Here is a 27,572-nt window from a genome sequence, read left to right as displayed (position 1 = left end):
TGGCATGTGGGATGCCACCTCAGCATGGCCTGATGAGCAGTGCCATGTCCACACCCAGGATCCGAACCGGTGAAACCCTGGGCCGCTGAAGCGGAGTGAGCGAACTTACCACTCGGCCACAGGGCCGGACCCGGATTTTTTCTTTTTAACTAATGCGAATAAGCTGTCAGAAAGTTACTGTGATTGACTCCATAAAATTTTTTCTCCCAAAGGAACTGGAAATGGATTTAATAGATTATAATGACCTCTCCCCCCACAATGCAGGGTAGAAGGGAGTTCATGTTTATTTCACCTAAAGACTTAATTTCCAGAAAGAAAGTCATATTAAACATTAAAAATTATCAAGATAGTTTCTGAGTGACAAGAATCTACCAGTCATCTTTCACTCCAGCCCAGGAGTTTTAAAGTTTGATCATTGGAGGAGCAGAATATGAAATAGGAAAAACAAAGCCTGCATACTCTGGTTGAAAGGGGTGAGGAGAGGCATGTCCCAGTGGAACTCTCTTCCCCTTCTCTCTCACGTCACCCACTCCCAACCTCCTACTCCCTGAGGCATTTTCTCCGAGCTCAAAGGCTTCTGGAGCATCCCTTAGAAATCACTGTTCTAAACAACATTGAACTTGCTTGTTAATCTGCCTAGGCAAAAATAAGAAGGAAAGTACACAGTAAGTTCTGCTTATTGGAGGACACGCATAGGAAAAGGCAAGTGATGTTCTCAGTTGGCCCATGCCAACCTCTTCTCATGTCCGGGTATCCTGAACGTTTGGATACTGGACTGACTTTGAACATTCTATTCAGCTGTCACCATAATCATAGTCACACAGCTACATGCCATAATTTGCGCTTCAGACAATAGGAACAGCTCTTTTTAGTGACATATTCCTCATAAAATTGTGCTAACACAAATATCTGTGAATTATTTCTGATCATTAAAAACTGTTCCCTTAAGGAATTGTATTGGATCCTAACAAAGGTAAAACATTGATGAATAGAGAAGGGTAAAACTTATAGTAATCTAATTTTGGAAAAGTACAAAGCTCCTCAAATCTAGAGAATGGCAAAATGATGGAAGCATGATTTCATGTAAGAATAAATGGACATGAATCACAAATCAAGGCATAAACTCCTTGAACTGTGTGCACGGGGCCATTCATTCATGGCCACTGTTGTCAACTGTGACAGTGATGGGAACATTCTTCGCATATTTTAGACAGGGTAATGGAGACCCTTAGCAGCTGGATATAAAGAATACAGACGTTAAAATCAAAGAACTTGAACCTTCGACAGTCTTACCTCAGTAGCAGTGCTCTGATTAGCTCCATTCTCCAGCAGATACTTTACAACATCTATGTGGTTCTCTTGGGCGGCCATGTATAAAGGAGTAAAGCCATTCTGAAGACAAATAATAAAAAAGACACCTTCAATCATCTGTAAAGTTTAAACCAGGGCAGAATAGAAGGCAAGGAAAAAGTAATACATATATTTACCAATTAAAACTAGACAAAATCGAAGTGAACCAGTTCCTACACACAATTCCTAAAAGAATGAGGAGAAAGGGAGAGGAAAGACGTTCCCTCATTTCCTGTCTTCATTTCAGCACCAGAGATTCACAGTTCTCATCATCGAACATTGTGTTAAAACTAAAGATCTTCAGTATCTTAACATCTACATAATTCTTAATATCTACATAATATATAGAATTATCACTATATATAGCATATATATAAAATAATATTTATAAAATATCTTCAGTATTTATCAATCCATAAACTATCTCAACAGACCACCATTATCTTGAATGTACACAGTGTGGTTAGCACCTTTAGAAGAATAAATTATTACTCATTCCAGAATAGGCTAGGAGAGATTGCAAATCTGATTGAAAATTTAAAGAAATCTATATTTCAATGTTCTCATTGAAGTAACATTGTTTATACTCTATATCTTTGTATTACTTTTTTTAAACCGTTCTGAAATTCTATCATTCATTAATTCTCATATTCATTTATTCAATTATTTACTGAAATCCAGACACTGGTAGCTGGGCCATCACACATACAGTGATAAACAAGGTAGACATCTGCCCTCATGGGGCACACACTATGATAAAATTAAAACATTAATATGTAGTCACAGATTGAAGAAAACCACTAAAATATTATAACGAGTTTAAAACAAAGTTTAAATTGTCAAATTTTCTTTTCATTGGATCCTTTGCAATATGTAATATCTCACTAAGGAAAAAACCCACAAAACTTTGGGGACAAAAAGTGAAATTATTAATAAACTCTCAAATCTAACAATTCTCTCAAAACATAGTTGAGTCCCTTAAAAATTCAATGCAGCAATGAGAATAAGTAAAAACATAGATGATACTTCAGGGATTTTCAAAAACTTTAAAGGGGAGAAAAACAACTCTTTTCAAAAATTCTTCTATATACATTGTGTAAGTGTAGAAATATTATTCAAAATGGCCAAGATCCAGCAAAATATAAATACAGAGTATACAAGTAGAACAAGACAAATGTAAAATTTGATTATAAAAGCAAACCTGCAGGCTTCAAATGGCAGAGGAAAATTTCTAACAAAGAAATATAAGAGAATGAACTGAGCGTTTTGTAGGATCTGGATAACTTGCTAGCTGGGTAGCATGTTTTTTAAAACACACAAACAGGTGAGATCTTGTATATTTTAAGAAGACTGAAGAGGTGGCGGAAGGATGGAATTAAAGTTTCAAGGGAAGGGAAAGCCAGTGAGGATGGTTAAAAACAATGAGTGGGTTTGCAGTAAGGCTCTTTCATGACAAGTAAAAGGCAGAGGTGCAAAAAGAGAAAAAGAACTTTTAATAGAATAAAACAATTTGCTTACATGTTTTCCTCTGATAGAATCTTAATCAGATCACGAGAAAGGGAAATAGACCGCGGTTGCCAGATCAATAAGGGAAAGGAGATGCGCCATCCTTGGGCTCCAGCCCTGGTTCCTGGGCTTTATAGGGACCTCCTCCAGCTGAACAGGGCAGGATCCATCCAGAGGGACATGCCCACTCCGATCCTGCAGCTCCCCTGCTTCCAGACCACACCCCAGGCAGGCGGCCACCAGAACCCCTGCTTAGGCAGCCCCAAGTGTGGTTCCAGTGCTTGCTCAGACTTCTTCCTTGGGTTCATCCTGCCAAGAGTCTGTTGCTATGTACACCCCATAGTAGGTTGACTAATGGCCCCCAAATACGTCCACATCCTAGTGCCTGGAACCTATAAATCTTACCTTATATGGCAAAAGGAACTTTGCATGGGTGATAAGTTAAAGATCTTGAGATGGGGAGATTACCCTGGATTATCCAGCTGGGCTTCATGTAATCACAAGGGATTTTATACGAGGGAGGCAGTAGGTCAGAGAGGAGAGAAGATACTACACTGCTGGCTTTGAAGATGGAAGGAGGGGGCATGACTCAAAGGAAAGAGATTCTCACTTGGAGCCTCCAGAAGGAGCCAGCAGCGCCAACACCTTGGTTTAGCCCCTGCAAGACTAATTTCAGACTTCCAAAATTATAATAGAATAAATGTGTGCTACTTTAAGCCACTGAATTTGTAGTAATTTGTTATAGCAGCAACAGGAATGTAATACACACCACTAGAGTTGTTTGCTAGGGAGGGTGGAAGTAGGAGATGAGCAGAGCTTGAATGTGTAGGTTGGGGTGTCTACATATTTACATATGATGCTTTGGTGGTGTGGATGGAGCCAAGGATGTGCAGAGAAGAGGGGCCAGCTGTAGGCCAGGGTCCAGAATCAGCCCTCCCCTCAGCCACCATCCTGCATGGAACTGCAAGGTTTCTGAGAAGTCTAAGTATGGACTTGCCATGTTGTTATCATAATATATTTGTCAGGGTAGGAGGATAGGAGATACTTATTTAATAGTTAGCTTGATATATAGCTTTTAATTTTAAAAAAATATATTGTAAGTAGGCTTCTTTTACACTCTTGTCCTGGGCCCTGCAAGTTTAATGCTGGGCTATAGTGGTAGAGAAAGAAAAAGGAAAAATGTCAAGGCTGATGATGTGTAGTATATCGTGGGGAAAGGGCAGTGACAGAGAAACATTCAGGATCTTGGTTAGAGCGCATCATGAACACAGTTTGTGCCTTGTGCCACAACCTGAGCATGCAAGGGCTTCTAGCAGAGTAGGAGAGGCACATATGAAGGATGATAAAAATAGAAATGCTCCATGCTACTCCCTGGGAGAGATGCTTTGAATATATCACCTCAAATTACTGGGACCACATGCCCCTGTTTGCCTGGGATAGTCAAAATTTGTGTACAGTATCGTGGAGTAATTATTAGTAGTGTCTCAGTTGGGATGATAAATTGGATGGCCGAATACTTAGAACAGTGCTGTAATATTGGTATCATTATCCCCATTTGAACTGAGGCAGCTGAGGCTCAAACACTTGGGTAACTTGGCCAAAGTCTCCCAGCTAATAAGTGAACTGGAAATGACAGACAGGAACCAGCCACGAATAGGCTTCTTCCCTCTCAAGGAGCTGGGGATCAAGTGTGGTCCTCAGCCTGGCTGTGTGATAGACACTCCTGTGGAAACTTGCAAGACTGCCTACATACCACCCTGACACCAGACTGAACTGCAGTCTCCTCAAGCCAAAGCACATGCATTTTTTAAAAAGCTTGGTTTTTGAAATGACCTGGAGAACTTTGTAATAGGTGATTCAGAACAACTGAGTGGTTTTGGGCAGGGAGTACCATGACCACGTTTGCACTTCAGAAAGTTCACTCTGCTGACCACAGATGCCTTGGTTTGGGGTGGTGGGAAATAAGAACGGAAGTAGGGGTGAATCAGCTTTTGCAATATTTGCAAGAGTGAATCTACAAGATGAAAGAAACAGGAGCCAAGATAACATCTTGGCTAGGAGAAGGAGGGAGATATTTACTGTTACCAAATATGTGTAGTAAGAAGGCAGAAAAGATTTACTACAGGTCCTAAAGATGTGGGAAATTATCCTTTCTTACCTCACTGATGCTATTTAACAAGAAATAGTCCAGCAGAGAATGGGAAACACGTGCTTGGGACAGGGCAAGGAGCACTGTGACACCACTGTCAGGTTTACGAGGAAGCTTTTATCTTCACACAGAGATAGGTTAACACCACAGGATTATTGGCCTCGGTGTCCATGCATCCAGGTACTTTCCAGGATATTATGTTTCTACGTTTTTCTAAAATAGCCTGCCTGCTTGTGGATACGGAAGGATATGTATTTTCTCCTTGTTGGTATCAAAAAGTCAAAGAGATCCACATCCCAGCTGACACTTGGAGAGTGTCAATGAGTACAGCATTGTCAGCTGTAACAGTAGTTCCAACATGACCAATAGGTGCCCCTACTAACTGGTTATTAAATATTTTGAACATTATTCTTTCCATAGTAAATTATTATTTGCCCTTTATTTATACTTACTCAACAAAACTGTGTTTGGTGAGCCTTCACCGCGAGGCATCACGTGTTCACTTCTAGGGATTCAGAGATGAAAGGCAAAGTCTCTGTTTATGAGGAGCTCACGATCCAAGGCTGAGACGGGCAAGTCAGCAAACTATGGTACTACGGTCAGTGAACACATTTATAGTTAGTTTCCTATTTTTAAAAAAGAAGTTATGGGACCGGCTCCGTGGCCGAGTGGTTAAGTTCGCGCACTCCGCTGCGGCAGCCCAGGGTTCAGATCCTGGGCGCGGACATGGCACTGCTCGTCAGGCCACGCTGAGGCGGCGTCCCACATCCCACAACTAGAAGGACCTGCAACTAAGATATACAACTGTGTACTGGGGGGTTTGGGGAGATAAAGCAGGAAAAAAAAAAAAAGATGGTAACAGTTGTTAGCTCAGATGCCAATCTTAAAAAAAAACCAAAAACAAAAACCAAAAAACTTATATAAAAAAAATAAAAAGAAATAAAAAAGAAGTTATGTGTTGGATATAAAGAGAACATAGCAGGACACAGAACTAAACTGGATGAGGAAATTATAGCCGAAGGAAGTCACTGGGAGTGAAGGCTGGAAGACACTGGGAATGATTCGGTTTGAACCAGTCACAAAAACACTGAAGTTAGGCTAGAAGCAGGAAAGGTTTTTCAAAGAGAGAAGAGAAAACTAACATATAGAGATTGTGAAGAATTCAGCATGACTGGTGGGGAGAGGAGGCTGAGACAGATGGGCGTCCATCTCCGCTTGCTGTGCTGAGAAGTCTGAATTTTATTCTGACGTCTTGCAAGTCACTGAAGGGTTTTAAGCAGGGGTTTGACATGGTCACATTTCCATTTGAAGGACATTAATTTACCAGGGGTGGGGAGGATGAATTGGAAAATGACCAGAGTACACTCTGGAAGAGTAGAAAGAAGGTTTTGTAATAATCCAAATGAGAAGGGAGGATTCAAAATATGAATATAATTTTGATATTTAAAAAAGTAATTTGGTATTCATGTATTTATATTCTACTTCAAGCCCTCCAAGATTAGTAGTGGTAACAGTCTACGATTTATTGATAATATTTCTCAGACTTATTAATAAATTATAACACTTTCCTTCAAATCCAGTAGTTATGCTGCATTTTAGAGAATTCAAACACTGAAATATTACAAAAAATGTTTTTCCTATTTTCATTAGTGATATAACTGTGACTCAATCATCAGGTTTTAGCCCTTGGTGAGAATTCTTTTTGGTAATTGGATTATCTGGGAAAGCTGAATGAACAGGAGCTAATATTTTTATGTCTACCCATCAAATATAGATTTATTGAAGTTTTTGAGAACATTTTTAAAATAAGTAAATCTATTGATATTTATATGTCATTTCAAAAAAATTATAAAGAGACAATGTCAGTATGCAAAGTAATGAATGGTTTAGCATCAATGTATTGGATAAGGACCAAAACTCCAAGAATAATCATTATTACCAAGTTTTAAAGAATATTAACTTTTCAGCCTTAATTTTGCGGGTATGTATAACCTTATTCTTTCTTCATACAAGTGAATATTCATCAGTTGGATGACTTGAAATGATAGATCATATAAAATTACTTTTATCTTAACACAAGAGTCAATGTTACCATTCAATTCAGAAGGTCTTTTTTAAGGCACTAAATGTGTTCTAAAATTTTTCACCTAGGCACCAGACTAGGTATTTTGAGAGTAATACATGTAGATTTTCATTGTTCCAGCCCTCAAGAGCAGGAAATATAAAGGAATTCACAGAATACACGTATAGAGAGTCATCTACAGCTCAATACATACTATAATCACTGAAAGAGAAGATAAATAAGATGCTGCCAGAGCACTAAAGAGTGATCACTTCACACCATGAAGAAGGGACTCTGGCCCAAGCACACAGATCTGAGGGGAAATGAGGATGCCTTAAGGAAATGAAGACAGTAGATCCAGAGAAAATGAAATGTTCTTTGCTGCTCTTTTCTCTTCGGTTTCACTTGCCCCGTCCCTCAAGAGATGTGGTGTTTGTACGGGAAGTCTGACTGTGTTTGCTGCAGGCATATATTTCACTTGGGGAATTCTGTTCTCTAAGCCTAATAATGAGTCTAGTGAATAGTAAAAGAACAGTAAGGAAAATCACTGAACATGAGTAAAGCAAAGCAAGAATGCAACTTGAAAAGAATTCTTGCAGGTCTAAAAATTAAAAACAGAAAAAATTCAAAGATCTCTTAGCCAGACTGGTAACATAGAAAATGTCAATTCATGCATAACACATTACCACCCAACTAAAGATAAACCTGAGGTAATTTCATAGATCAAGCCTAAGCTAAAAGAGTGGAAACTGATTATGAAAACTTTAAGGGTGTATAAACTAATTTCTCTGTAAACTGCTCATTGTTATTTTATTTGTCATTACTTTCAGTCCTATGCTGCTAAGTGTATTAAGTATATTTCAATGATTAAAAGAAATTGCCCTATTTTCCTAGATGAAAATGTTATAGCTAAAAGGGAACTCATCATTTTACATTTGAGGAAATTTTAGCCCAGAGACTGAGTGGACCGCCAAGTGGACAGGCCAGTTACAAAGGTTGAGGTGAGAAGACGAAGTAAGCAGGCACAGCAGATGCAGAGATGCTGGGGACTCCTACCCTTTCCTTCTCATTTTTCAGGCCTTGACACAAGTCTCACACTCTCTGAGAGGGCTTATTCAGTGCCCATAACAACGTTTAGCATACAGTAGGTGTTCAATAAATATTTGTTAAATGGGTGAATGAACAAAGTAGAATAGGATCTAAGTTCCTTTTCATGCCTGTCGTGGTTTTAAAACATGACTGCAAATGCTTTGACACGCCTCCCTTCAAACAATGGAGCCTAATTCCCCTTCCCCTTGAACGCGGGCCAACTTAGTAATTCACTTCCACTGTATTGATTATGGTGGAATTGATGGCGTGTGATAGAGGCTAGGGTTTAAAGTCACTGCCTTATTGTCTCGCTCTCTCATGGATCACCTGTTCTGGAGGAAATGAGCTGCCACATCATGATGATATTCAAGCGGCCTGTGGAGAGACTCACAGGAGAAGGAACTGAGACCTCCCACCAACGATTAGCACCAACTTGTCTACCATGTGCAAAAGCACCTTAGGAGTGAATCTTAGGCCCAAGAAAGCCTTCAGATGGTTTTAGCCCTGGTCAACATCTTCACTACAACCTCATGAAAGAATGAGCCATAATGTCATGGCTAAGCCACTACTGAACTCCTGATCTAGGAAAACCATGATGATAAATGTTTACTGCTATTTTAAGCTACTAAGCTTTGGGATAATTTGTTATGCAGCAACAACTGACTAACACAATGTCCAACAAGGTCCTACATGATCTGGCCATGGCCTACCTTGCCAACCACACCTCTCACCATTCTTACCCTATACTGCTTCCTTTTTCTTTAGGAAAGGAATTCAGATCCTAGACAGTTACTTTCAAATTTTCTACTCATATAACTCTCTTCAAATGCTATCTAACCTAGAAACTCTCAAAATAAAATATTAAACATAGCTGCTCTGTTTGATGTTGACTGAGTGAGAACTATTCAGCAAAGTCTTCCCCATCCTCAAACTACCAGGACAATAGTTTTTAAACTATGCTGTATTCCAAGGAGGTACATCAGGGATCCTTCTAGCAGAATGGAGAGTTTTAAGAGCTATGACTGTTTGAAAACACAAAGACAAAGCAGTATAACGTGGCAATCATGTGTTACCCTTCTTTATAATGTTCTGCAATTGGAAAAGACATAGTCTTTGCATTAACAAGAAGAAATGAGTGAAGTAGGTAGCTCGTATATATTTGCTTAGATGGAGCAATCTACAGCCTAAGAGAGTTTGAAAACTACAGCTTTCAATCTTTCTAAGACCCTTAATTTCATGTGCCATTTGTCAGTTTTCTAGGAGTATTACATATACTCTCCATATCTACTGGAAGACTTATCAACAAATTACACAACCAATTCCAACTGTAGAAAATAGGAATGGTTACAGATAGCTCTGGATTTGAACTTAGCAAAAGGAGGAATACCCTTCTGATGAAGCCTTCTGTCTTTTGCAGGAAGGTCAGTGTCAAGACTAGGTTTCTTCACAGAGCAGAATTCTTCAGCAGCCTTAGCCATGACATGCTAGGAGGCTCTTCATCACACACCGGTTAGTGCTGTTTGGGTATTATCACGCTAGTTACATCCCAGATGCCGTGTATCGTCTTCCTCCTTTGAATTAGCATTATGAGTGATAAGGTTGGGAAGTATCCCCAAACTATCACCCAGCTTTTAGGTCAGGATGATTCCAATTATTTCCCTAAATACATTGCAAATGCACAGCTGTAAAGCATGTAAAAAAAACCAATGGGTAGTAATTGTAGTCACAAAAATAGGCTATTTTGTGTACTCTGGGAGTCTACTTAGGGCAAAAGAAGAAGAGATAGATTTATGCACTTGCTTGGTAGATAAGAAGGCATTTTATTAATTAAGATGTCATACAAATTTTCTCAGATGATCTGAACTTGACAACTTTTTACGAGGGTTAGGATATTATGAGTTATTTTAACCACCTTCTTCTCTCCAAATTGCTTTAAAGGATTATAGCTAAACTATTAAACGACATTAAAATAATTAATGTTCTAAATCTTTCCAGGGAGGTTAAATTTCACGAAATGTTTACTTTATCATTTTGCTTCATCCTCAGGACCATACTATTAGGATCATTTAATGGATAAGTCTATGGCTCATAGTTATTCACCCAAGGACACACTCACAAGTGCTGTGATTAGGGCCTGAATCCTAAAGGACTCCGAACTCAGTGCTCCTTCCACTCCCCTCAGCTGTCCCCTTCAACCAGGATCAAATTGCCTCAGAGGACACCCACACTCTTATCTAGTAATTGGACAATTAATTAGCCTTTTTCTATTTTCTCCTAAGCCATTCACTAGAGATGAGCAGGGGACCTCTGACTAGTGACAGAATTGGAATTGTCATGACCTGTTTGATGAAGAATGTCCTAGTGTTCTCTAAGGTATAAAAATTCTTTTAGTTTTTATTTCCAGTGTGTAAGAAATTTAGGGTGGTAGTAGTGAGGAGAGAGAAGACTGCACACTTTATATTTATCTAACCCTAACAGCCAGGGGAAATAAGTAATATAGCGCTATATGACTCAAGGAAATTAACACTCACAGGGATTAAGAAGCATGCCTAAAGTTTCACACTACTTCAAACGTGGAGCTGGGATTTGAACCCACATACAACTAATTCTAAAGCTCACGTTGTTTCTACTACATTATTCTGCCATGTGCTTTAGCAGCAAATTTGACAGAAAGTATTTTATCATGCCTGGGTATTTCTAGCAATCATAAACGACACTGAAAATACTGTATTCCCATTGGGTCTACCATAATCCCTGCTTTCAGCTCTTGATGGATAAATTACCAGAAAGACATTTGAACTATTTCACATATTCCAAGTTACTCCCTCCAGTGCACCCTGTACAACAACTGAACTAATCTTCCTAAAAAGTGTTTTCAACAAACTACTGTCCTACACTGTCATTTTACTGACCATGATTGAGGATCAGTTTTCATAGACCGTGGCTGAAGATCACGACCTTTTACATCCTCACTCCAGAGTCATAATAAGAACGAAGCTTTAACACATGTTCTGACATTGCTCCAGACCAACTTGTCTCACCAATATTTCTACGCTCATCAAGCTCAACTGTACCTCCTAACATTGTTGTTACCAATTTTCCCATGTGGAAAGTCTTCCTCTTCAATTTCCCCTCTTATCTCTTTTTCAATGCCTGGCTCAAGTCCTCTGTGAATTTTTTCATGAACAGAGTTTAGCCAATTCCAACTTTCCTCTCTAAGACGTAGTCTGTTCCATACAATTTAGGAGCAAATCGTATAGGATCTTCTGTTGTTTGCTGTTGTTTTCTGTGTGTTTGTCTTGACTTTACACATAGGCTGTATACTTTTTAAAAGCAGCTTCCTGTCTGACACTGGTGGGGACTCCTCCACAGCAATCAGCACTGTGCTGAGTACACAGTAAACACCCGATGAACAGCTGCTGACTGACTAGCAGTTTACGCTTGGTTTTATTTTACTCAGTTCCTGACAATTATAGGTAACTTAGATCTATGCTTTTCTCCTTTATTCAAGTTTAAAATTTAAACTTAACAGGTAACTTATGACCACTGCATTCTACAGAGAAGTCAAGGTGGCTGGTGATGTTTTATTTACTCTCACATAGCTCCAAAATGCTGAAACCATTTATCTCCATATTTCACTTTGCAAAAATGAATAAATACCTCATTAAACTTTTAAGCTAGGACTAAATAATTATATTTTTTATGTCTTTGGATTTGTAAACAATGAAAAAAAAATATGAGAAGCCAGATAAATTTTTTAAAAATCATAGAGAAAGCAAATGGATTTTAAGAGAAAGTAAATGAAATTTTAAAAATGAACAAACCAAATTAATTTTCTAAATGGAATGCCTAAGATACAATAGTATGTGTTTGTTGATGTCCACCCAGGATCCTTCCTCTTTTTTGAAAGCATTCTGGTTTTTTCTTAATGTATCTATGCTTTCCCAGTGAAGCTGAACTCTCCTCGTCTTCTAGCTCCAGGCAGGGCATCTGATGACTGAAGCCAATCCACACATTCCATTCCCTTGGATACAATCACAGGTTCAAGATTGGGGAAGAGAATTAAGATGGTCCAATCAGTCAATACCAGGATTTTCTTTTAGAAAGCTGGGACAGACAAGTTCCCTTATCATGACTCTGAACACAAAAAAGTATGGCTCTAATCTTAGGTCCACAAGGGAAGCTGGCCTAGAATAAAGCTGCACGCAGAAATCATAGCAAAGAGGAGAGAATCCGAGACCTTGGTTATGAATAAGCCAGTGGGAGAAAAAAAAAAAAAAAAACCACCAATATAGTAATGGAACTTACCTTACCTATTTGAACTTTGTATTCAAAAAAGCCTAGAAAGTCCCTTGTTTATTTATCCAAGTATGAGGTAAGTTTTTTCTTGTTTGCAGTTGAAGGCATCCCAGATGATACAGACATCTACACTAAGATATAGCTTATACTGCTGTCCTTAGTTTAAAATATTTTCCAGGAAATCTGGAGTATCACAACATGTATCACAAAAATAAAAGTATGAAAGCAAAATTTACTATTAATTTGTTAAAAATAAATTATTCAGTGACCCTGGGACACATCTGCAGAAAAATATAAAACAGATGTTTTTATTTTTTGAGGAAGATTAGCCCTGAGCTAACACCTGCTGCCAATTCTCCCCTTTTTCCTGAGGAAGACTGGCCCTGAGCTAACATCCGTGCCCATCTTCCTCTACTTTATATGTGGGATGCCTCCCACGGCATGGCTTGACAAGCGGTGTGTAGGTCCACAGCTGGGATCCAAACCAGTGAACCCCGGGCTGCCGAAGTGGAACGTGTGAACTTAACTGCTGCACCACCAGGCCAGCCCCTAAAATAAACTTTTAAGAATGAGGTTGAACTACAAAAAAGTAGGTGGATCATTTTCAGTAAGGAAGTAAATTTCTCTTGCAAGTGATGAGAACTTAAAATAATGTTTTCTCTGTGAGTGGCAAATACAAAATAAGGTATTCAGTGGTAGGTTTTCTACCATTGTTATTTTTGCACATATAATGTGCAAAATATAATAACTTTTATTTAAGTTGTTAATAGAAATTGCCTTTACCTATCCATAGATTAAATGTTTTTTTGCTATATCACATAAAATTTTATAATAATCTATATAAATGACTTTGTGTTGTATACGTAATAAATAATTTTAACGATAAAAAATAAATTTGCAGTGTTGTGCCCTGACTAATCCCTATAGAAGTAATGAAAATGTGTCAACATCACTTTAACATAAAGAAACTTTAACATAAAGTTAATGAATATTTGAATATTGAAATTGGGTAGAAATTCATTTCCTGACAGATTTTCTTTAACGAAATTTTTCTAGACTTTTAAATTGCTGAACAGCATAGATTATTAGGTTCAGATCTTTAGTATGTAATACAATTTACTTGGATATATAGCAGCTGCTTTAAAAATGTGCATTTCTGAGCAACTTCAAAAATGACCCAGTGGCTTAGAAGCAAGAGGAAATGTGTCACCTCCAAAAGCAAAAATATTGACTACTGCGTATAGGTCCATGATATTGAGAAAATAAAGTCAATAACAATCACTGTGGGGTACTTTTATTTTCCCCCAATAGAGTAAAATCTGAAATCTGAGTAAAATATGAGTAAAATCATAAAACTGAAAACAATTATTTTGAATTAAGCCATAATACTAATGTAATTGGTTATTATTTTATTATTTTAAGGTTAAGTGTCATAACAGTCAAAGAATTTTGACTCTCCAGATTAAAATACTCAAAATATGCTATAACTCTTTTATTTCTCTCACATATTATGCCAAAAAAATTTTTTAAATTAATGATTAACCAAATATAATTCTTGTTTCTACCCAACTATCTTTGAGAAAATAAAATGCTACTCCAAGTCTTTAAAAACACATCTAACATCAAAATACTATATAGTTCATTTGGGCCAACTCATCTAAAGCCACACTTCTTATAATCCTGTCAACAACTGCAGCTAGTAGGCTTCACTTTGTTCATAAATAGAGAAGGTAATCCCATAGCATTTTTCTATTGCCCAAGACATGCATCCAGAAAGTCTAAATATGGCGGGGTGGGGGGGGGGGGTGGGGGTTAATTCATTCATTTTTAGCTTTTATTTAAAAAATTGAGGTTATGATAGTTTACAACATTGTGAAATTTCAGTTGTACATTATTATTTGTCAGTCACCATATAGGTGCACCCCTTCACCCTTTGCGCCACCCTTCTCTCCCCTTCCCCCTGGGAGCCACTAAATACTTCTCTTTGTCCATGTGTTTATCTGCCACATATGAGTGATATCACACAGTGCTTGTCTTAGAAAGTCTAAATATTTAATGAGGGGCTGGCTCTGTGGCTGAGTGGTTAAGTTCACGTGCTCTGCTGCGGCGGCCCAGGGTTCAGATCCTGGGCGCAGACATGGCACTGCTCGTCAGGCCACGTTGAGGCGGTGTCCCACATCCCACAACTAGAAGGACCTGCAACTAAGATATACAACTATGTACGGTGGGGAGGAGGGGGGTTTGGAGAGATAAAGCAGGAAAAAAAAAAAAAGAAGAAGATTGGCAACAGTTGTTAGCTCAGGTGCCAATCTTTGAATAAACAAATAAATATGTAATGAGATTAAATTATTGCTTCCTTCAGCAATGTCAATCTTTTTTTTTTTTTTGCCATTTAATGATTAGAGTACTTTGCATGCCAATCCAAAAATGAAAACATATAGTTGAAAGCATGCAAACACACAAACACACTCACACATTCCATTGGGATTCAAACATTTTTTCTTAATTTTCCAAAGCAAAAGTTTCCTTTTCTTTGATTCTAGAATATTTGCTCTAAGTTTTCTCAGTCCTCAACAATAGTTAGAATTACAATGCTATTCTTACCTCTTGTCTGATATTGGCAGTTTGGGATATAAGCAAGGTCTCACTTCATGTCATTTTATACATATCATGCCAATAGAAATTAGACCAAAGACCTGGGACTATAAAGAGGTTCAGTGCTGTCGGAGGAACAGAGCAGTGTAAGGGCAATAAAAGCTTAATATAGAACACTTCCCTTACTAAAGGTGGGTTATTCTCTGCGTTGATTTACCCTCATCTAAGCCCTTTCAAAGTTGCTAGGGAGTTAGAGCAGGCAGTGCCCCCAGGCAGTGCTGAGACCAAGAAAGAAAATAGATCCATTAAAATAACCAGCCCCAAGCGATATTCTCAATACTTAACAGCTGCTTAATACATTCTAGTTCACAACTTGCCAAAGATATACCCTCAAAGAATAATACTCTCAATGTAATGATCCAAAAACTCATGTAGACAACACATGGGACCATTCATCACATACCCAGACTTAGTGTCCTTTGGAGTACTCATTTATAATTTATATCTTGAAATATATTCACCTTCACAAAGAATTTAAGGTTACTTAAAACACTTTATATATGCATACAGTTAACATATATATCTAAAGTGGAGATAAGGCTAAAGAGGCAGACCTAAGGAAACTTCAGTTGCAGAAACCTAGTGGGATGGCAGAACCCAGAATGAGCTAGGTGCAATAATTGAACACTTGGATTTTGGCAGCTATAGAAATAAGGGAAATGTGATAGATGATGGAGGTTGTCATATTTTTTAAAAAAGGAAACTTTCTGATTGCCATCTAGAATCTTGATTTCAAACAAGGGACAGAGAAGGCACGGAAGTTGTCTAAATGTGCCTGAGGGAAGAGTTCTCTCAGGCACATATATGTCAGAGAAGGAATCATCAGCAGATGGAGAGTGAGTTTTCATCCAGGGAAATAACCTTTAATTAGCATCTGAGGTGGCAAGGTTGATTCATCCTACTCCTGGAAACTATGAGTGTGACACATCCTTTCTGAGACAGAGGCTCCTTACTTTAACCTAGATGTACCTACAGCAACACTTCCCTTCAAAAAATGTGTTTGATCTGCTTAAAAAATCTGGGTGCATAGAGTTCTTAATCTCAAAATAGGAAAGATACAATTTGGACTCAAATAATTTTAAGGGAAGAGGTTACCCCTCAAAGCTCAGCTATAAAAGGACATAAATATGTCCCATCTATTCCTTATCCTCCCATTAAAAATCAGATTAAAAAAAATATATATATTTTTTTGATAGTCCTGCCTGGATGTATTGGCTTCAAAATGTACCCAGAAACAACCAACTAAGCTGATCTGTCAGATGTGTTTTCTGGAGCATGCCTGCCCCAAACAACAACTGTCATGGCTGCTGAGATGATAATTATTATTATACTTTCAAATGAGGATGTCTTAACAGATCTAATTGCAAAAAGGATAACTCCCGGTTTGTGCTCAAGGCATTGTCATGGTATAGAATTCTTATCTTTATTTTGGCTGTGGCAAGTGAATATTTACTGAATCAGGTAAGTACAGAAACAGGTTGTTTAGATGTAAGTACCTTTAAAGGTCTAAAATCAGAATTCGGTCTGTGAATAGAAAATGCTTTCCCTTCCTGCTATTATCAGCAGCACTATTTGAGAAGGTTTGCATTGTCTGAGATTGCTGATGGCATCCTGGTAGCTTGGCCTCAAACTATTCCTAGCTAAAAAATCAGAAGGTGACAAAAGATTGGTAAATAGTTTACAAAAATTTACAGTTTTAATTATTTTCTCAGTAAATTGAAAGATTATGACAAATATTCATAAGAAACAGTTTTGCCAGAAATTGCTTGCCCCTCACATAAAGTAATACATTTAGTCTGGGATTTGAAATATACCAAGAAAATGTAAGGAGAATAGCTGGTTTAACAGCTGAAAGAGAAAAAACAAGGATTTTTCTAAGTAAGCAATCTTTTATCTTCAGCCTTCAAAATGTGTTTCTCATGTGTAAGAAGGGATAAAGAACAGCATATTCTTTTATTAAATCATATTTAAGTAAATTTGTTAAATAGTGGGATTAAAAATGTAAGTTATGTTAAAAGAACAGAAAATAGAAAAATTAATTATTAGATCAAGATAACAAGAAAAAGGGATGTTTTTTAGTTCGGTTGTTATAACTACCAGAAGTTAATAAGGCAAAGACTATCTTGGTGCATCCCCAGTGGCTAGCACAGTGCTTGGCCTACGACATGCGTTCAATGAATATTGTCAATTTTTTTTCTTGCTTTTGTAGGAACTGCTTTTTCTAATCATTCAGCTTCATGCTCTTTTTCCAAACCTAGGTTATAAGAAGGAAAAGTCACATATTGCTAATCCCTAAAGATGAAATTTCTGTATAATCTTTTCTCTACCTCTACCTCCAGATAATAACAGTCTCTCAGCTCCGATGGACAATCAGCCATAATTACAAATATGGTCCTCAATTGATGCACCAAACCATTTTTTACTATTCAACAACTAAAGAAAATAACACCATTATATATAATAATTAGGAAAATAGCTAACATTATAGTCCATTTATTACGTACCTGGCCCTGTTCTGAGCACTTTGCATGTACTAACCCATTTCCTCTTTATATTTACTCTGACAGTCCATACTGTTACCCCTATTTTACAGATGGGGAAATGGGGTCACTGAGAGGTTAAGGAACAAGCCCAGGGCCACACAAATAGGAAGTGTAGAGTAGGGGTTCATACCCACTAGACTGTAGAGTCTCTCATGAAGTCTTCATCCCTGCAGGTAGTATTCTCGGATTAATTAAACTTCAATTAAACTAAATCAATTAAATTAATTATTTCATTGCCTTTCTTCTCTTGTTCAGAAGTAGAGTGGATCTGCCCTGCTCCTGTATTTGTCTCCACTTGCTGACGTCTTTGTCCTGCTCTCCTGAAAAGATGCACCTCAGTTGTTTGGCACTTTAATGTCAAGGTTTTATTCTACTGCTTATCTTTCCTGCTATTCGTGTCTTCAAGTCAATGCGTCATTGAAACTTAAAATTTTAAAGGGATACAATTTAAAATATTGTATCAAGTTATGTTCAGACAGCATTCAGGAGAATCTCTCGTACAATCAGATCATTAGCAAATGTCTTTTGATGACATTGTTGGTTCACGTTGAGTTTCAATTCCTGAAAATACAAAATTTTAAAAGGCTGCTCTTTGCAAATGAAAGATAGATACTTTCACAATGATGTGATTTTGTGACCTTTCAAAATCATTAAAAAACATTTCCCAATGATTTGAAAAGAACAGAAAATATAGTTGAAGTCGGTCATGCAAGCACACTCTGATGAAGCTCTACCCTGTGATTCACAAATCTAATTTCAGTATATTTAAAGTCCTACTCTACCGCTTTTAGATATGAAACTTACTACTTTTAGTGTTAACTGTTTAAGAGAATAATTCATTTCCTCTTTCCGACTGAAGAAAATCTTAGACAAATACCATGAAAGGACAACTCTGTGATTCATGGATAGAATTACGCAGGCAATAGGCTCTTAATAAATTAATAAATGTAAAAATATTTTAACAATTGATTCGTAGGTTCCTTTAGATTGTTTATTTAAATAATCATATCTTCTGTATAAAACAACATTTTTGTCTTTTCCTTTTCCATTCATACTCTTATTTTATTGCATTGGCTAGGGCTTGAATGCAAGGTTGAATAGTATCACTAACAAGAATCCTTTCCTTGTTACTGGCTTTAACGAGAATACTTCTAATATTTTGCCATTTAGACTGATGTTTACAGTGTTTTTTGGTATATTTCCTCTGGAAGCAGCCTGATGGTCCTAGTTGGGTAATTTTTTTATTATTTAAATTTAATCTATTAATTTAAATACATATTAGATACACCATTTAAAATAATATTAAAATATTGGATACAAAAATATGTGTAGTGGAGGACTAAAATTAGCCATAAAATACTACCAATTAGTCTTTCAAAGAGGTAAACATATGCTCAAATAATAGATGTAGCATGGTACTTTATATTTAAAGAAAAGCAAACCATATCAGTCCAGAACACTGATGTTTTTTAATTAGCAATTTAAAGTTGTTTCTCCATACCTTCAGCTTGTGACTTTAGCCTCATTGATATCTTGTTCTATATAAGGTATATTAATGCTATATTTTAGTCACTTCAAAAATCTTTTTACTATTGTACAATAAGCAAAGATAAACAATACTTGTTAGGTTTATGGTATTTTATTTAGAATTTTCCATAATTGGAATTACCCTCTAAAAGTGACTTTCAAAACTAGTATTTGGTTAAAATCACATTTTGTTAGTTGTACTTCAGTTTTCACCATCCAGAATGTAGGTATCTAAGATGAGAATTCTCATTCTTTTATCCATTAGCCTGAAGCTACAAGTGTCTCTAGGTGATCAATGTCTATACTCTAAAAGTCCTGATATTGAATTAGTTAAATGATTAAATTACTATTGTGTCTGTGCTGAGGATAATGCAATTTCATGCACTCCAACTGACAGTGTTCTAAGGAGCGTGTGAAAAAAGCCAGTCAGATGAACTACAGATTTCACTTTTAGTAGCAATCTCTTAACCTACATCAGTGAACTGACTGTCACACTGCTCACTGTGCTAAGAACAGGCAGCAGTGGCCTGCAGAATGGCTGCTCTGGCACAAATGCACTATTACTGAGTCTGGTGATAATGACAGCTAACAGTCATTGAGTTCTCATGCCAGGCATTGTTCTAAGTGCTGCACATGGATTAACTAATTTAATGCTCAGGACAACTTCTATGAGGAAGGTACAATTATTATGATGTTCCTTTCATAGATGAAGACATTGAAGCATGGTTACATGCGTAGACAGTAGAAGAGTTTGAGAATCCAGCTTTAGAATTTGTATTCTTAGCCACTTCGCTATGCTGCCTACCTATGCAATGTCAAAAGGGATCACAGGTAATTTTAACATCTTAAAAATGTCTATTCTCCTTCATGGATTTAAGAGTAGAAATAATCAGAAGATTTCAGCTATAACACATAAATAGTTAGCTGTAGTGAACAGTGTAATTTATTTGCATACAAATTTATATTTACCATGGTCAGTCAATTACTGGGCACTGCAAATCTTCCCAAATAAGAAAGGAAATGCATACTAAAGATATTGGTTAGAATAACGCTTGAGAAAAGAATCATAAGAAATTGCACCAAATATGAAAGTTAAAAAAAATTGTCATAATGCAGATGCTAATATTCATGTTTCAACAGGGGTATGTAATTAATCAATGTTTTGGGTATAAACAAAATCACTTTGGGTCCGTGAATTTCCTTTCTATAAAGTGGAGAAAGCAATGTCTGATTTATGTGCAAATAAGGTAGCAAAGAGTAATGAAATAGTCTCAATAAATTCCCTTGTGCTTTTCAGAGTTTTAGACATATAAACCTAGAAAACTCCATTAAGGAAGAATAAAAATGTAATTGCTTATGAAACATCATAGTGTAGTATAAAGAGAATTTAACTGCATAGAAAGGAACTAGGAAAATGATTACTTCTGAATAAATGCATAGTAATTGGGAAGGGGAAATTATACTTTTTGTTACATAAACTTGTGCATTGTTTTGATTAAAATAAGAATATATTCATATATTGCTGGTAAGTTAAGACAGACAGGTAGATAGATGATAGATGATAGATAGATAGATAGACAGACACTCAAATCACACTGAGTATTAACCAGATATCAGAAGACAGGGGTCACCAACAGGACTTTGGCTACTTGACTCCGTGGACCTCAGATGCATATAGCAAGTGCTACAGACACGATGTCTCTAATACTCCCTTCCAGTTCATAACTACAATAATTTAGTGAAGAGCATAATACGGGGAGAATGCAAGGGACCCACACCCCTTAAATAAAGCAAAATATTTAACAATCATCCATGGGAGATTTACTCTAAAAATAGTTAAAATACTGTTCACATCCTAGCCTCTACAATTTTTTGTTAAAACACAAAGCACAATGCTAATTTAGAAGGTCAAAAGCTTTTCCAACAACTTCAGAAAATAGGAAAAAATATCAAAGTGTCCATATAACATGACATAGTATATAGAACGTTGTTCCAAAATGCAAAGCTGTTTATTAATCAATGACATATTTGAATAAAGGAGGGAAAGAAAGGCCACCTGTAAAGTCTTTGCAGCTGGTCCAACTGTCAAATGCTAGTGAGTTTGTTTGTCATTAGCTCCAATACATGGTGTGCACCTTGAGACAAGAATCTTTTCCTAGTCAGACCAATTGAAATAGTGTAGGAATAGAAGTTGCAAATTCTGATCTGTTTAAAAGGCCCTGATATAGTCGGATATTTTGTGTTCTCTCCTGGCCTCTCTTTTTCATCCATTAAGTTCCCAGTTTCTTTCGCTGGTCTTCACACTGCTCTCCTCTCCTTTCCAATATTCTTGACTTGCAAATGCTAACTTAGATTGTCTTGCACTGCTGTTCTTAAGAATCAATAAATATAATAAACAGGGAGGGAAAGTAATTCAGGACCTAAGGAATCAACAACAACTGAACCAGTGCTTCCCACATAGATAGTAAAACAGCCTTCCCACGCCCATGCCCGTGAAGCTGACAACAAAAATAACAAAAATAACAACAGCAACTAACATAGAGTGCTTGCTGTGTGCCAAGGATTGTGCTCAGCATTTCCTTCAATCCTCACAATAACCCTAAACTGTATGTACTGTATCTACTCCTGTCTTACAGATGAGTAATCCAGGCACAGAGATGGTAAGTCCCCTGCCCAAAGTCACAAGGCTAGTGGGTGGGTGATGGAGGTAGGATTCAGGATTCTAGGTTATCTGATTCTGGAGTCTGGCTCTCAACTCTGCTAAACCCAAGCCAGTCCAAGGTTAACTCAACGCTTTGTTTCACGGTCTTGATTGGCTTTCATTCTAATTCTTCCAGGCCTGCTATTTTTCACTCACTTTACATTAAGGACTCAGAGACCTCTGGAGAATTACTATAACTTTTTCAATTTTTTTTTTTTTTGCCGTATGTCCCAAATTTTCTTCATCACCTTATTTTCTTCAATACAAAAAACTTCCCATAAAAGAAGATAAAGTCATCCCATTTGTGACAACATAGATGGACCTTGAGGGTATTATGTTAAGCAAAATAAGCCAGAGAGAAAAAGACAAACACCATATGATTTCACTCATATGTGGAAAATAAACAAATACATGGATAAGGAAAACAGATTAGTGGTTACCAGAGGGGAAGAAGGGTGGGAGAAAGGCGAAAGAAGTAAAGGGTCACATATGTACAGTGACAGATAAAAACTAGACCACTCGTGGTGAGCATGATGCAGTCTACACAGAAACTGATATACAACGATATACACCTTAAATTACACAATGTTGTAAACCAATATGACCTCAATGAAATAATTTAAAAAATAACGAAATAAAAACTTTCCCTGCATCCCAGACCCTCTCCCACCTCTCCCAGGCTTCACTGCTTGGCAGCCGCATTCAAGTCTAATGCTTCAACAACCAGTTACGCTGGATGACCCATAAATGTCTTCATTTCGTTCCAGAATTCTTCTGCAAGCTCTAGACCTGTAGCTTAAACGTCCCAATAAAATCTCCTCTTAGATGTCTAACAAGTACTTAAAATGCGACCCATGATCTCCACTCTCCTTTTCACCCCCCCAAAAAAAAACCCCAGAACAAAACCCTGTCCTCATCCAGTGTTCTATCAGTGGACTGCATCACCATCTATACTGACAGTTAAGAGAAATCCAGAAGTCATCCTGTCACCTCTTCCTCACCTCCCATAGGCTATCAGTACCCAGTGCTCAGAAAGAGTTCCTACCTCTCTGTCAGAGCAGTCCCCTTTTCTCCAGCACACAAACCACCAGCTCTCCATGCTAAGCTAATATCACCTGTTGTCTAGAGTCAGCCACTGCAATTGTCTCCCAATAGTTTGCTTTGCATCCGCCCTGGCTTCCCTCCAAGTTGTTCTCCAAACTGCACCAGGGCAACCTTCTCCACATCCAAATCTTATCTCGTTCTACCTCCCACCTCCACCTCATATTAGGCTTAGGGTAAACATCTTAAAACAAAAGCATTAACGTGGCTCACAGAGTCCTGCGGGATCTGACTTCCTCTGTCAGGCCTCATATCTACCACATTTCCCCTTAATGTTTCAGCTCCCAGATGTCCTCAGGCTCCTGCGGGTACTATTTCATTTTCCTGTAGCACGCTGCATCTCTTCTTACCCTGATTTTCATCTCAGTTCCTGTCTTCAAGAGAACAGTTCACTGGAGGGCATTACGCTCAGTGAAATAAACCAGAGGGAGAAAAACAAATACAGCATGGTATCACTTATATGTGAAATCTAAAAAAAAAAAAAATCGAACTCATAGAAACAAAGGGTAGAAAAGTGGTTGCCAGGGGCGGTGGGGGGTGGTACGTGGGGGAAATAGGGAGAGATTGGTCAAAGGGTACAAAGATTCAGCTATAAGATGAATAAGGTCTGACGATTTAATGTATAAGACAGTGAGTATAGCTGATAACACTGTGTGGAATAATTGAAAATTGTTAAGAGAGTAGAACCTAAATGTTTTCACCAAAAAAGAAAGCAATATATGAGGTGACGGATGTGTTAATTAATGTGACGGGGGGAGTCCTTTCACAACAGATACATACGTCAAATCATCACGATGTACACTTTAAATATCTTACAATTTTATTTGTCAATTATACCTCAATAAAGCTGGAAAAGGTAAATTAAAAAAATAAAATTATGAGTTAGAAGAAAGAGAGCAGTTCAGTTGTCACTTGCTCAGGCCTCCCCCCTCCCCACATCGTTTTATCTCTAGCAGACATTAGAGAACACACATTGAATACCAGAGACCTGCTGAGGAGGGGAGGGTGGTGGGGGTGATTACTTCAATAATTTTCTATTGGCAAGTTTTATTTAGCGTCATGTTTTCCCATTTTTGTTTCGTTTTGCGATCTTTGTCTCGAAGGGTCTTCCTGATGGGTTCATCCAGGGTCTCAGTGGCTGTGGAGTGTACACACTGTGCTGTGAGAGCTGAGGTAACCATTTTAACCATTTACTGCCACAGAAGCTTATCTTCCACTTTAACTCAGAAGGAGAGGAAAAGGAGGGTCTTCTGCATGAAATTTGAACTGTATTTCTACTAAGAGAAATTTAGAGCTATCTTTGCCATTTTCCTCTTCTCCCTATAAGTCGCATCTTACTCCAAATTTAGTTCCCTTAAAATGCAATAATATTGGATTTGGGTAGGCTTATGAAGTGATAAATAAATGGGGGATCTACCAAAGATTTAGATTTGATGATGTTTATGCCTTAATTCATTCAAGTTTCAGAAAAAATGACAACTAGCATTCTGTCTTTCCATACCACCTGTCCCCAGATAAATTAGCATAAAGTCAAAATATAAATATATTAATTTTATTTCAAAAATTGAAAAAATTACTTTATTGAAGACATTATCCTGTCTTTTCAGAAATTCTGTGTACATATTTAGCAGACTAGTAATTTTGTGTGTGTGTGAGAGGAAGATCAGCTATGAGCTAACATCTGTGGCCAATTTTCCTCTTTTTCTTGAGGAAGAGTGACCCTGAGCTAACATCTATGCCAATCTTCCCCTATTTTGTATATGGGATGCTGCCACAGCATGGCTTAATGAGTGGTATGTAGGTCCGCACCCAGGATCTGAACCTGAAAACCCTGGGCCACCAAAGCAGAGCACGCGAATTCAACCACACCACCAGGCTGGCCCTGCAGACTGGTAATTTTAATGCTGGAATTCTACTGGGATGTGAGACAATAATTCCATCCTATGCAAAATTTTAAAGACATCAATTCTCATCATTTCTTTAAGCATATCAAAGAATGGAGAATTGGAGAAAGCATACTTCCTTTAACTTGGAATGCTGAGGAACACAGATGTTCCTACAAACTTGTAATCACCCAATAAGCTGATTTTCAGAGTCAAAAAGACAACATAAGTATTCTGACTTCTTTCTTATGCCTGGACAGATGAAAGTACGTGCCTTCATGTTAACATCAGAGAATTTGTGTTACGATAGTAATTTTCCCAATTAAAAAAATCAAGAACCTTACTAAGAAAGAACCATACATGTATATTTGGAGAAAAAAAAAAAAGCTGAAAACAAAACCTTTTTTTGAAATCTGTGATCACAGATTCCATTTTATACACTTTGTGTGTGTGTGTGACAGAACAGAATGTTCCATTATGAGTTTTTGTTTCGAGAGCCAAGGATGGCTCTGTGGCCATATGGAAGCAATTCAGTGTAATGGGCATGCTGGCCAACTGTGTAGGCTTTCTTCCTCTTCACAGCCCAATTCAAATTATTTGTGACAATGGGTAAGGGCCAATGAAGAAAAAGCTATTGGATGCTACACCTGAAAAGACATTTATCATTGCATATGGAGGGTATATGCACCTCTAAAATTCTGGGGTGTAATCAATGGTCATGAAATCTTGCAACTGTCGTTAATGGTCACAGTCTGAAACTGTGAAAGCTAATAAAATAACAGCCTAAATATGTTTGTGTTAAAAAGAGGAAAGTCTTCTTTTGGAATAAAATTTCCAGGATTGAAAGAACAAATGTCACCAACTAATTGCCCTGAGGAACTCAAGGGTGGGTTTGGAAGCATTTAACTGTTTAAGAGATGCAATCACCAATCACCCTGAACCAGACCAAGCCCCACCACAAGGGCGAGGTCTATGACCTTGGCCTTATTTTTAATGCTAAGATCTCCTCTCCAGGAGGAGCATAGGCCTCATTACCATAACCTACAGTGTCTGTGGAAACATGTTTTCCATCTGAGCCTGCACCAGCGAATATCCACCTCTCCCTTTTGACTATTCATTCCCCATCCAAAATAAAAAGTCCTTGCTTCCCTTTGTTCAGGGACACCACGACTTTGGAAATGATTCCGCGTGGCCTCCTATTTGCTGCAAATATACCCTACTTTGTGTAACAACTGTTTCCAGTGGAGAGTCTGATTTAACTCACCAGGAGGAAAACACACTTTGGTTTTAGTAACACAAAGAGTAGTGAGCACAAAACAGGCAAAAGGAGTCAAGAAAAACAGAAATAAATTTTCAGTAAAACATCAAGACTACCAAATCAGAGTATCTTATTTGGACTTACCATTAAAATAAGATGAAAAGAAAAAATTCTTTCTGGAGTCCTCATAAAAGGACTGAAACACAAGAAATTCCAAGAAAAAGTAAAACAGTGTAGACATAGATAAGAAAAATGAATGAAAAAAGACATGACAAACCACAGCTCAGAAAGTGTATTTAAGTCTTCCATGTGTTAAAAATTGTGTTTGGTGAAAGAACGCTCTAAGAGAATGGGTGGCTGAGTGAAAAAGTCCCGACTACGGATGAGGCGTCACAGTGCACATGAATGCCTTCACCTGGTAGCTGCCTACCTTTTACGGAACACTCTTAGTTATTTCCACCATCTGAGCACTAGACCAGGAGTGAATGGATGGCGTCTGAACCAGGGACCTGGCTCTTGTGGAAGGTAAGTAGGGTCTTGGACCTCCCTAGTGGAGGCAGAAGGTGTAGAAACAGCTTTATGGGAAATAGTGAACTATACTGAGGATTATTGGAAGGTATGTTATTAAGGTATCCATACCAAACGGCCATGGGTTTGTGGCTCCATCACTAATTTGTTACGAGATCTTGGTTTTCCTACGTGCCTCCGTTTTCCCCATATCCAAAATGAGAATAACCATCACTGATTCACATCATCGTAAAGATAAAATGAGATTAAATAACACATGAAAATACACTTGAAGAGTCTGAGTGCAAGATATCACTATTTGGCTGTACCTTTGTGGCATCTGGAATCTATTCCAACCCAGACTCAGCTCCCCAGACACATACTTCTTAAACAGGCTCATGGGAGCTTCTAGCCCATCCTTTCTTCTAATGAAATCACATTTTTCTTTCTCTATCAGGGAACTCAACCATCACAGGCTCCACTGCACAAGGTGGAAGATAGTGAGAAAGCCACAGCTGACCAGTTGTCCTGGCCCACGCACCACAGTTTCACCTAGTTTCTGCTGCACAGAGATTTTATCTATTCTGGGATCCATTTTGCTTTTTTTTTTTTTTAATTGTAGTAAAGTATACATAACATAAACCAGTTTGCTTTATAAAAACAAAAACCAGATATTTTTAAGGTAACTTTGCTTTATTTAAAATCATTCTGATTTTAATAATTTTATATAAGGAGAATATAATAAAGATCTAAAGGGAAAACTTTCTTAGATGAGGAACAAAAAGTCACATTTTTGTAGAGAAAATTAAAGGGGAGACATTCCTCAGGCCTGATTTCCTTGGCAGTGACAGCAAAATCTATTCACGTCTTGAACATTTTACAGAGCTATCGCACCTCGAACCTTCTGCACGGATTCTACTTCAGGAGAATCCACTTATTTGG

The 27,572-nt window shown here is 37.6% G+C and overlaps 1 protein-coding gene across 50 annotated transcripts in view; it reads right to left on the bottom strand.

The window, feature by feature from the left end:
- ANK2 (ankyrin 2) overlaps nt 1–27,572 on the bottom strand; it is a 627,576-nt gene that overhangs the window by 136,221 nt on the left and 463,783 nt on the right. For all 50 annotated transcript variants that reach the window (XM_070504610.1, XM_070504620.1, XM_070504623.1 and 47 more), the window contains one exon: nt 1,294–1,392. In XM_070504610.1, coding sequence (XP_070360711.1) covers nt 1,294–1,392 — 99 coding nt within the window. The remainder of the gene's footprint in view (nt 1–1,293; nt 1,393–27,572) is intronic.

The sequence above is a fragment of the Equus asinus genome, chromosome 3 (assembly GCF_041296235.1).
Source record: "Equus asinus isolate D_3611 breed Donkey chromosome 3, EquAss-T2T_v2, whole genome shotgun sequence".
NCBI lineage: Eukaryota > Metazoa > Chordata > Mammalia > Perissodactyla > Equidae > Equus > Equus asinus.
The sequence above is the reverse complement of the archived record's forward strand: the minus strand, read 5'-3'. Positions and strand labels throughout refer to the sequence as shown.